Source organism: Engraulis encrasicolus, chromosome 14 (assembly GCF_034702125.1).
Source record: "Engraulis encrasicolus isolate BLACKSEA-1 chromosome 14, IST_EnEncr_1.0, whole genome shotgun sequence".
Classification (NCBI taxonomy): Eukaryota; Metazoa; Chordata; class Actinopteri; order Clupeiformes; family Engraulidae; genus Engraulis; species Engraulis encrasicolus.
Genome location: NC_085870.1, coordinates 15,068,700 through 15,081,199, shown reverse-complemented (window position 1 = coordinate 15,081,199; position 12,500 = coordinate 15,068,700). Strand labels below are relative to the sequence as shown.

At 41.1% G+C, this 12,500-nt stretch overlaps 2 protein-coding genes across 2 annotated transcripts in view; one reads left to right on the top strand and one right to left on the bottom strand.

Annotated features, from left to right (window-relative positions):
* mfap2 (microfibril associated protein 2) overlaps positions 1–8,244 on the top strand; it is a 12,952-nt gene extending 4,708 nt beyond the window's left edge. The window contains exons 4-10 of the mRNA XM_063215033.1: positions 660–674; positions 1,545–1,619; positions 3,605–3,646; positions 3,978–4,065; positions 4,796–4,869; positions 5,407–5,520; positions 7,328–8,244. Of these exons, the coding sequence (XP_063071103.1) occupies positions 660–674; positions 1,545–1,619; positions 3,605–3,646; positions 3,978–4,065; positions 4,796–4,869; positions 5,407–5,510 (398 nt within the window). The 3' untranslated portion in view covers positions 5,511–5,520; positions 7,328–8,244. The remainder of the gene's footprint in view (positions 1–659; positions 675–1,544; positions 1,620–3,604; positions 3,647–3,977; positions 4,066–4,795; positions 4,870–5,406; positions 5,521–7,327) is intronic.
* The window catches only part of LOC134462146 (rootletin-like), a 74,329-nt gene continuing 69,735 nt past the window's right edge, over positions 7,907–12,500 (bottom strand). The window contains exon 39 of the mRNA XM_063215034.1: positions 7,907–10,855. Coding sequence (XP_063071104.1) covers positions 10,775–10,855 — 81 coding nt within the window. The 3' untranslated portion in view covers positions 7,907–10,774. The remainder of the gene's footprint in view (positions 10,856–12,500) is intronic.

Genomic DNA, 12,500 nt, shown 5'->3' with positions numbered 1-12,500 from the left:
GGAGTATAATGAAGAGGGAAGTGTGGGTCACCAGATCAAAGAACAAAAAACAGCTGACAGCTAAGCATCAATGATATCTGGGCTTTCATAACCCTCGTGCAATGCCACTGCCATTGACTTCAATGTTAAACACAGTCAGGTCAGCAGTCTAACCATGACTGCAGTTTTGAGTAATGAACAAGGCTGAGACTTTTTAAAGCCTCAGGAAGCTTATACCAGTGTTTAGAGTTAATTGGTAAATTCAGATGATTAGGTTAATAGCTTGTTTAGACAACCTTTTCATGATATGCTAATTTTTTTAGATAGGATTTTTGGGTTTTCATGAGCTGTATGCCAAAATCATCAATATTAAAACAAAACAAGACCTGAACTATTTCAGTTGGTGTGCAATGAATGTAAAACATATGAAAGTTTATTTTTTATCATTACATTATGGGGAAAAAAATGAACTTTAACACAATATGCTAATTATTTGAGAAGGACCTGTAAGTATCATGATATGACATGATCATGTCCTCGTTTGTTAGTCGCTTTGGTTATAAAGCGTCTGCCAAATGCAATGTAATGTAATGTAATGTAATGTACAACACAATTTCTTGATTAACACCAAATCTTTGTTTACTCCCAAAACAATCACCTCCCCAATCCATCGTTGACAGCGGACTATGAGTACGGTATGTTCAGCTATCTTATACCTCATTCTAGTACCTAGTTTAGTACCTTCTTCATGAGAATTGTCATTCTGCCCAAGCAGTGGAAGTCCTCTAACTATTATAGCTTTTGAATGTTCACACAACTACCCTACTGAGTTCCTGGTAGGGGTGTAAATAATAATCGAAATGTATCGATGCATCGACGTGTCGGCCGGCGATTTAATCGAATCGCATCGAAACGTGGGGCATTTTTCAGTATCGAAAATAATCGAATCGCTGGTCCCTGTCCAATGCCCTAGCTCCAGAACATAATAGAAGTGGAAAAGTAATTGGAAAGAATCGAATCGAATCGTATCGTGGAGAATTCTTAAGTATAGAAAATAATCAAATCCCTGCTTTAAGATAATCGATACTGTATCGTATCGTCATGGAGGCTGTGATTTACACTCCTAGTTCCTGGTTGTGAGGATTTCCATTCATCCAGGTTATCTTAGTCTAAAAAAGTTTATTCAGATTCCCGGATCAGAATTAGAACCGAATAAGCCTCTCAATGGAGAGTCGAAACGTTTCCAAACTCTATATGCCAAACACTATAATGTTGCTATAGCCTGGAGTGTGTGTATATGGTCTCCCCATCCCTTTGAGCACTTCAGTGTGTCTGTTCTGTATGAGGGGTTGACTGTGTGTATTCTGCTGTCTATTGTGCCATTGAGGGGACCCAACAGATCTGGAGGCCTTCACAATGTTACCATAGTGTATATAATATATGCTGTCTCCCCATCCTGTGTCTATTTAGCTATGCAGATCTGGAGACCTTCATAATGTTGCCGTAGTGTATATGTAATATATGCTGTCTCCCCATCCTGTGTCTATTGGGCTATGCCTATATAGGGGACCCAACAGATCTGGAGACCTCTCCTCAGCAGCAGATCCTTCTGGACCCCGCTTCTGTTCCAGGACAATCTGGTGGGTTGTTTTTTTGTTGTTTGTTTTGCTTTTTGCTTGTTTGTTTGACTGCTTTCTCCTCTCTTCTCTTCTCTTCTCTTCTCTTCTCTTCTCTTCTCTTCTCTTCTCTTCTCCCCTCTTCTTGCTTTTGTTTAAATTCGCTTCAATTTCAGGATGTTCTGCCCGTTCCTACCATAACAATTATCTGTGTATTTGTCAGCAGACTGGAAAAGCACAGGGCAAAAATATCTCAGGCACGTGCCTGTAATGAGCCATGCAACAGTGCATTTAACATATGTTTCTATATAGTCATAATATCTTAATAACCCTGAAACGCTTGATCATTTCAGGCACAGAATTCTTTCTTGCTTTCTTCTCTGGAAACATTCCTGGTCCGTAAAGTAAGAGTCTGTCACATACTGTATACATGGGTTCTCGATGTTTACAAATACCCGGCTGTGCGCGCAGACAGGAATCCCAAAATGCTATGTGGCTAGGTGTTTAACATTGGAAGTTCCATTGGACCAGTGTAGGGCGTGGTGGTTAAAACCTGTTTTCTAGTTGGCTGGATGTTGTAGCGGTTTCTGTGGTTTCTGTACTCCATTCTGGGGGAACATATCTTAACATGAGTACGTCAGAATCAATTCTTTGTAAATTAAGTTACATTGTATCCCTCCAATCACATGTGAGGGCAATGTTTGAGTGACAGGAGCTTTCAAACAATCAGAGGCTGCCTCCGATCCTTAAACCCCGCCTTGTCAGCAGTGGCTACCACTTTGCTACACAATGTAGTATTATTTAGGGGGCATACTAAAGTATTCCGAGCGACATGACAATATGTTCTCCTAAACGGTATCATCAAGAGTAGGCTACAAAATCTGAGTAAGTTGATAAAACTGCCTACCGACAAGACAGCGGGTTCTTGTCTTACACTATCAGGGCTCCAATGGAACTTCCAATGACAAACACCTAGCCGCGTAGCCAAAGTTTATCAACATGATAAATGTATGTATTTGATTCAACCAATTATTGGAAGACCCCATTCATGACACCAGCTGTTTCTAATTAGCCCCACCCATAAGATGGGTAGTTTATTAGTCTAGTCCCTGTCTTAACAACCCAAAAGCTGGGTAGTTAACCTCCCCTGTCTTCAGAGCACAGGCAGAAGAAATCAAAGCATGAGAGAGTGTTTACTTTTTTAAATTGTTTTTCGTCCACATCTGCTCTGTGCAAATGACTCAGCTCTTAGCTCAGCTGCTCTTAACCTTGTTGGAGATACTGAACTCCTACTACTGAGGTAGAAAGTGTTGTTACCAAAAAGTATCTGTTGACCAGTTACTCAGTGAAGTTACCTGTGTTAGAATGTTGTTTTTTACATAAATAATCACGTGGGTGTGCAGAGTGAGGCATATTGCATAGTTACACTCTAAAGATTCAATTAGGCTATTTTGAATACTGTACAGTTTAATACACAGTTGCTGGGAAATCTCTCTGAGGAACCTGGGGGTTATTGGCTATGTTTTTGCAGGTCTCTTTACACTAGTGTTTCTCAGGGGGCATTGAGGATCTTCAGGTGGGCGTTGCGAAGGATGCAGCTGAAAGGGGGTGGTGGTTAGTCCATTTAAGTTTAATATGAAGGGGGCGTTGTCAGGCTTATGATTAGGTCAAGGGGGCATTTGATCAAAAAAGGTTCAGAACCACTGCTTCACGCAGGCATATTTCGGCATTCTGCCTTCCTCAGTGTGTGTACACTTCTTTGTATTCCTCTCTGTACTTCTCTTAAATGTTCTCTTCTCATAGCTGCTCTCATGGCTCTGTGCCTCTGTCCCAAAGACTTGCTCACCAAACCAAACATCCTGTGGATATTTATTTAGTGGGGAATGGTTTGGGTTTTTTGTTTGTTTGCAGTTTATTTATCACAAACATCTCTTGATTTCTCTAGAGAGGGTTTAGTGTGGCGATTTTAGCGTATTGAATTCATCATCATGGTTTCCGTCCCACTACAGGGGCAGATTTTACAACTGAGCCAACCGAACCAGGCCCTCTTGGTAAGAGGAAGACATTTAAACCTTTATTTAAGGCCTTCATTTGTGTCATTCTCTGTTCTCGAGAAGGGGCTGCTTCTAGTACAATATGTGTATAGTGGTATAGTAGTTGATTTGTAATAGTAGTTTTTGTAAATAGATGACATAAATATTGCACTGGTGCCTGATGTGGCTTTCCATCTTATTTTACATATACGGTACGATGCGCATGTGTATATTGACAACAAAATGCATTCTGTTCTATGGCACGGTATTCTATTCCATTGCACTGTATTCTACTGCACTGTGTTCTATTCTGTTCGATTCTATTCTATTGTGATGTATTTTATTCCAGACTGTCGTGAGGAGCAGTACCCCTGCACCAGGCTCTACTCAGTGCACCAGCCATGTAAACAGTGCCTCAACAGCCTTTGCTTCTACAGGTCAGTCTACAACCTACGTTTCCGCCAATCTGTTTATACACAGTGGCAGAGATGGGACCAAGTCACTAACTTGCAAGTCGCAAGTAAGTCTCAAGTCGTTTCAGTCAAGTCCGAGTCAAGTCACAAGTTCAGACACATTTGACCAAGTCAAGTCCAAGTCCAAGTCGTACCAAAGCCAAGTCGAGTCCAAGTCCAAGTCTCATTTTTTCCAAGTCACTAACAAGTCACCTTGTATTCTATGGGCAACATTGACAATTACTTTTGGTCATAAATCCATTACCTCTCTAGACTGCCTTGCATGTCCCCCTTTGTCAGTCGCATTCTAAACAAAACTAGTAGGCCTACTGGTATTGTTTAAGGGCAATTCATTTAATATTTTTTTTTTTTCATGTAATTTTTCGACATACAAATGCAAAAAATAAATACATTTAGTCATTGCAAGCTAAAACTGTCAAGTCAAGTCAAGTCTGGAGTCAATAGCTTGCAAGTCGAGTCAAGTCACAAGTCATTCGTACTGTAATATTGCCAAGTCAAGTCTCAAGTCAAGTCATTTGTGTGCTCAAGTCTGACTCAAGTCCAAGTCCCAAGTCCCAAGTCCACATCTCTGCACAGTGGTACTAGTTATTCATCCATTCAGTACATTAAGATAAAGATATTACTTGTCCATCACAAAAATGATCTCGGTTGTCATAGCTTCTTTCTTCTGTTTGTCTCTATTTTCGTCCCAAAGTCTCCGCAGGGTGTATGTGATAAACAAGGAGATCTGTGTGAGGACTGTCTGTGCTCACGAGGAGCTGCTCAAAGGCAAGTCATCTTATTACATCTATCTTAGAGGAAGTTATTCATAAACACAATACACCATACTCGTTCACATTTTTTAACCTTAACATAAAATCATCAACTTGTAAGTCAGAGGAAAGCATTTTCATAGCCCCTTAATGTACGCCGTACCGTCAATGGCACACTGTAATAGTCATTGAAAAGTTAAATACCATAGTACTACAATACTATGACATAACACAGGGCCTGTAGTAATGCACTATTACTTGGTCATTGCCACTCTGGTAACAGCAAATGTATAACGCTGTGTCTTAACTGATTAATCTGCATTGTGGTCCTCCATGGCATGGGCCATCAACATCACCATCGCCACCAACACCACCACAATGGTGGTGAACTTATTATAGTTTGTCTCTTTTCTCTTCTCCCACTGACCAATGGTGGGGCTAGTTTTCCCGCTGTGTGGCCGCATTATCGTCATCATCTTAACCATCATCATCATCATTAGACAGTATTATCATTTATCTTCTCTCACCACTGGTTCTGTGCTGTCCTCTCCAGCTGACCTGTGCAGGGACCAGTTTTCCCGCTGCGGGGTGGCCGCCCTGAGTGGACACTGCGGATCGATGGGGGGCAGCTGCGGCAAGAGCTGTGGGGGCTGCTGAACCTCATCAGGTCAGTGCTGGTACAGGATGCCCCAATATTACTGTATTACTACAGGGAGCCCCAATATTACTGTATTATTACAGGATGCCCCAATATTACTGTATTATTACAGGGAGCCCTAATATAACTGTATTACTATAGGATGCACCAATATTACTGTATCATTTACTATAGGGAGCCCCAATATTACTGTATCATTTACTATAGGGAGCCCCAATATTACTGTATCATTTACTATAGGGAGCCCCAATATTACTGTATTATTACAGGATGCACCAATATTACTGTATTACTACAGGGATCCCCAATATTACTGTATTATTACAGGGAGCCCTAATATAACTGTATTACTATAGGATGCACCAATATTACTGTATCATTTACTATAGAATGCCCCAATATTACTGTATCATTTACTATAGGGAGCCCCAATATTACTGTATCATTTACTATAGGGAGCCCCAATATTACTGTATTATTACAGGGAGCCCCAATATTACTGTATTATTACAGGGAGCCCCAATATTACTGTATTATTACAGGGAGCCCTAATATAACTGTATTACTATAGAATGCCCCAATATTACTGTATTTCTACAGGGAGCCCCAATATTACTGTATTATTACAGGGAGCCATAATATTCAATAGTCTTGTTTTGGCACAGGGTGCCCCGATATTCAATATTCCTGTTTTAGTACAGGCTGCGCCCAATATTCAATATTCCTGTTTTATTTTTGTAAGCTTGCAGATATTTATACAAATCAATAACTCTTGATCATAGGTCTTCTGAGAAATATTTTGAGCGAGCCATGGTGTATATCAAACAATGCTTCTGGTGTGTTTTCCATCAGGCAGGGCAGCTATAAGCGACACCTAAGTGACTGACCTTGAAATCCCTCAAATTGTTTAATAGTCTTGTTTGACTGTAGTTTTCCAATTAGCTTTTGAAGGGTGTGCTCAATTATTCCTCCCTCTCTTGACAATATTTAGATCTTGTGGTAAGCAAAACTATGATAACGTAATTGTTTTGATTGATTGGTATCAGTTAAAACAGATACTGTTTGTTCCTTCTTGCAGTTTTCAGGAAGATCAGACCATGTTTTATGACCAATTTCGACAGAAATGTAAGAAATTTCAAAGGGTGTACTAACTTTTTCCTCCCACTGTAATGCCATCACGTCCAGCCTTCACTGACTGACCCAGAAATCTGCATGCATTTTAGTCCTGGCAGACAGCAACCAGCTTGAAAACTAATGGGAGTTATACGAACCCCGAGTGCCACTGCCAGATGCCTCAAAAATGAAGATAAAGCGCTTTTAAATAGCCACATCTCTGGAAACAGATCAACTGGGGGAGATCTGGGCAGTTTAAGTCATTTTCTAAGTGGCGTCCTAAATACAATGTCAACATATAAAATGTGAAGAGTTGTAATTATTGTAGAGGAAGTGGCTCTGTGGCAGGTCTCCCGGGGGGGAAATGGATAAACGGCATGAGTAAACCCAGTCACGCTAATTTCATGTGGTAAAAACCACAAATATTTATGAATCTATCCAACCCAAAATCTGCTTAAGTCATATTTGGTAGCCTACTACAGTAATTACAATGTCCATATCTATATAGGAAAGAGAACCAGTTAACTCTGGGAAACGGCATTTACACAGCTGCGTTTCCATGCACTGTTACTCATTAGTCATTACAATTAATTTGCCCTAGAGTTTTAGTTATTTTTCATTTATATATCATTTACCGGTATATATATTTATATATCATTTTATGTGTCATCTTACATCTGTTGGTTTTGATTTGATTTGGCAGTGTGTGAATGCCCAGGTCTGCAGCGGGAGCGAGAGAATGAGAGGAGAAAAAGAGAAGAGAAAAAGAGAGAGACCAGCCCATAAAACTGCCAAATCTCCCGGATTCCTTCCTCCACCGTTACCATGGACACCACCCTCTTATACTCCAAACTTCCACTTTATTCCCAAACCACTTCTTCAATCCTCTCCTGTTCCTATCCCACTACACACTCTAAGTACGTATATATAATATGCAAGCACCTATATTGTATGTGTGTGAAATGGACTTTTCTGAAACCACAAGTATGAACCAATCTTCATTTATATAATAATAAACACAAGTATTTACCCTTTATATCCAAATACTGATGACTTTACAATGCCACTGGTGCTAAGGAGACTACACTGGTTCTACGTAGAAAAGGCAGCATTGAAGTCTTAAGGCACAGAACCAGCGAACAGATATCAGATGTAACAGATATCAGATGTCAAAATATATGTTTGTTTGTTTGTTTGTTTTGTGTACGATTTTTTTTTTTTGCCTTATTGTATCATGTATTCTGTTTTATGGTGCGATTTTAAAAAAACAAAAAACTCTGTACTGTATTTGTGGTGGAAAGCAGAGTGCCAGTAGTGACCATCACCCGGCCTATCAAAGGCCACTGTGCACAGACCTCAGCCAATGAGGCACCGGCAAAGCATTCTGACCAAGCACTAATCAGCCATCGATCAGCAAAACTTCCTCATATTCCTGTTTGTCTCCCATCCCAACCTCCACTACCACTAGCTCACAACATCAGACTTGAAGAATGGAGAGAGACTAGAAGTTGTGTAATACACAGAGAGAAGACTAAGTTGTGCTTGGGGAATGCAGCGAACATGCTGTTTCTTGTACTACTGCTTCATAAAAATATAAATGTTACTTGTTTTTTTCCACAACTGTGTGTGGCGTCTCAGTTGCCTTTGGTGTAGTCCTAGCTAAGAAACGTCTAGAGAAAAGGTCATGAAAATGTGGAACTACTTTTAACGTGTGGAACGTGCTCTAGTGTAAGCGTGTAGGTTCAGTAGTACAAACAGAAGCAGACACATGTAAAAAAAAAAAATCATAACATTTATTTGGTCATTTCGTCCTTTACTCCATAAACAGTCCCTTTAAAATCTCTGCTGGAATGTAATTTGATGTTAGCGTAAATACAATCGTTAGTATTTGGACGAGGTGTAAACATGAAAAAAGTAATATATTAGTGAGTGTTAGTGCAGAATGCTATACATTATAGCTAATATGCGCTGTGATAGTGGCATGGTTTGACACTGAGCGTTTACAGGAGATTAAGTGTCCCAAAGCTGAGGCTCATCCTGGCTTTGATCTTCTGTGGGTTAAGGTGTTTACATTAAGCCCTGGGGCCTCATGTGCAAAACTTACTTAAGCACAGAAAAGCTCCGTTAGTAACTTTCCACGAACATTTTCAGATGTTCTAATACTGATTTATCATGAAAAAGTACATGTACAAAATTTCATGTGAAATCAGACATACAACATGAATCAGCAGGAATGCCTGTTTATGCATGGACTGAGAGATTTAAGATTTTCAGGCGCAAATGCATTTTTTTCTTCCAGATTTTTACTTACGCAAAGATTCAGTAGGAAGTCTTTGTACATGAGGGCCCTGTATATTATTATCCATGTTTATATATTTTAAAACTAGTATTCCAATTGCATCGTGTTTTTTTTTTTTATGCCATCATCAAAACGTGCATATTTTGTGCAGCCAACTGTCAAGATTCAGACTCAGATAAATGTTGCCAGAGGGCCTAGACAGGACACCAATTCCCTTGTAAAAGCACTCGGTATTGCAACACACAAGACAAATAATGTACAGTACAACTATCAAGTGGTCCCTTCTTGCACACATTACAGTTCAGTTAGTGGAGTATGCTAGTCTATAGCTACCTGAAATTCAAGTTTTCAAACAACATTATCGTTATTCAGCACCCAGTATCATTGTTCTGCTTGGCTCCATACACAAGTGTAAAATGTTTTCACCTCATTTACTATCAGTTTTGGTCATACAAAATAAGAGTGGAACAGAGGTGATGATTCCAGATTCAGAAAGCAAAAAGTCCTGGATGGTCTTCCTTATGCCTGAATAAATGAAGCGAAGGACAGCACTCTTCAGATTTCTTCTTTGTTTATTCGCCCACGTGGGTGAATAAACAAAGAAGAAATCTGAAGTGCTGTCCTTCGCTTCATTTATTCATTCAAGTTTTTGTGGGATTCAGCACCCAGTTAAGAATTGTTAAGTAGCCTATTTAGGCGATAGTGTGAGCGCGTCTTCTCCACTTCCTTATGCCTGAGCATTCACTGCATCACAGTTATTTCACCAATTAGCTCATCTACTGTACATGTCTGATTCTCATTGCATGTATTCAAACAAATCAGCCTGTTCAGAAAGAGATTGGATGACACATACGTATATGGCAGGATGTCAATGGAGATTCGTATTTATCCAGTTCATGGAAGTCAAGGGACATTAGCTGTAAGCAACTGGCCTTCACTTGGAGCACCTAAAAAGTCTTACCACATGCTTGAAAAACTCTCTTCCAAACTGCTATGCAGACATTTTCAAAAAATATTAACAAATTAAGTGTTTTATTGGCTTTTTCTATGATAGTTAAAATCAGTGTGTTAATGTTTGAATCTCTTATCAGATATGATATATGAAATATGACATATCATTAATCCAGTTCTAATTCTCCAGATGCTACCTTAAAATCCAACAAATATTTATGAAAATTGTATTTAATGGATTTTATAGCATTTTGCATCATTTGTTCCATGTGTCTGAATATAGGTAGGTGAGCTAATCAATGAAGGCACTGTCTTGAGTCTGGTGATATTAGCTTTGATTCCAGGCCAACAGTTCTCATTGAATCGTATGGGAATGGGCGATTCAATTATCTGTGCTAACTTAAAATTCTGCAATGCCAGACTTAAAGAACGTCCGGAAGTATAGGAGAAAGGTATAACTCAATTATTCAACTAGCTTTTTCCAGAAATACCTGAGTATCAAATAGTTTCATTCTGCTGGTATGGTGCACAGACGTTTTTAACTATCTGAAGTAGGAATCATCACGTCTGGGTAAATCCTTTGAGTACAGTATAGTCAGAGAGAGTAGAGAGATACTTAAAGAATCTCTGGTATAGTGCTGCAGTGTCCCTCTCTGTGCTGGTCTAGTACACACACGTGCCAGTCTTGCCTCTCAGTGTCCTTCAAGACGGCGCGCCGCTCTCCTCTCTCCTCTCCTCTCCTTCTCTCTTCCCCTCTCCTCTCTCCTCCTCCTCTTCTCTCCTCTCCCCTAGCTCAGTTGGTCCCAGGTGAAGGAATGCCTCTCAGTTCCTCTCCTCCTACTCTGCTCCTCCTCTCCTCTCCTCATCCTCATCCTCCTCCCCCTCTCCTCATCCTCCTCCTCAGCTGGTGCCAGTTGAGGGCGTGAAGGATGAATGCCTCCTGCGTATCTCATACTGCAGCTGCTCCTTCAAGGTGGACACCTGCACAGGGGGACAGAGGAGGAAAGAGGAGGAAGAATAACAATAAAAAGAGGAAAATAAGTGGGGGAGGAGAGGGGAGAAGAAGGGGAAGGGGAAGGAGCAGAAGGAGGACGACGAAGCAGAATGAGGAGGACGACGAGAACCAAGGAGGGAGAGGGATGCGAGAAAAAGGAGAGGAGGAGAAGAGGAAGACAATGAGTTAAAAAGAATAATAAAAACAATAGACTCTTCCTTAGAAACACACACACCATCTGGCACATCCTTTCATCTCGCTCTATCACTTGCTACATACACCCCCCCCCCCCCCTTACTCCCTCTGTCTCTCTCTATCTCTTCCTACACCCCGCCCCCCCTCTTTACTCCTCATGTCTCGCTTGCTGCCTTGTTAAACATCTTGTTAACATCAAGGTCCCTCATGTTTAACATGTCCTGAAAACCCACAACAAGGCAGCAGCGAGGCCACAGAGGTGTGTGTGTGTGTGTGTGTGTGTGTGTGTGTGTGTGTGTGTGTGTGTGTGTGTGTGTGTGTGTGTGTGTGTGGAAAGACAGTCATCCCCCCATAAAAGATTTAAATGCTCTCCTCATCTAGGACTGATGTCATTACACACACACACACACACACACACACACACACACACACACACACACACACACACACACACACACACACACAGTCACACACTTGGAGATAATGCAATCCAGCTTTATCGTGATGTAGGCCCCACATTAGGTCAGTGAGATACCAGACCCCCACACAGCTGTTATCAAGCCTGTTTGGCTCATCGCCGTGTGCGTGTGTTCCTGTTTCTGTGTGTGTGTGTGTGTGTGTGTGTGTGTGTGTGTGTGTGTGTGTGTGTGTGTGTGTGTGTGTGTGTGTGTGTGTGTGTGTGCACGTGCAGGGCCGGATTGAGATGACCTGGGGCCCCTAGGCAACAGGTTGCTATGAGCCCCCGTATGAGAAAAAAATATAAAAAAAATTACATAAACCATGTCATAATTCAGAGCTATACATCAAATGTCTGACAACTGTAGAGAGGAGCATTGACAAGAGATGTTTTTTCAATACTACATCTGCAAGTCAGTAAAGTTGTTCCTCCCCATTGACCAATAAGGGGGCCCCTTGCAGATGGGGGCCCCTAGGCTGCAGCCATATCTAGCCTGTGCATTAATCCGGCCCTGTGTGTGTGTGAGGGATGGGCTGTTGTGTCAGTATTAGTGCTTTCAGGGGTTCTGAATCCTGGGGGGATGACGGTATTTCTCCCTGTGAGGCGGTGAGAGTTTGACTTACGTAATCAAGCCTCACAGGGTAAAAAGGCCAAACCACACTGTTTATTTCGTCGTTTTTATTGCAATCATCTGCCATGTTTCGATTATGCATTAAATGGCTGGGTAAGGTCGCAATGCTGCCTTAAAAGAACAGCTGGTGGCATCACAATAGCCTGATTATCATCGACTTTCAAATCTCTTCGAGACTTGGTCTGACCAAGAGCATAAGACAATAACATTTCCCAAACGGCCTCCCTTGGTTTGCTAATGGTTGCGGGACGAGTTCCCAATTTTTCGGGAGCTCAGAAAGTACTTCCAATGCTCTATAGACCTGAGTAGCCACGCTGAAGGTGTTGTATCACTAGGAGGGCACGGCCTG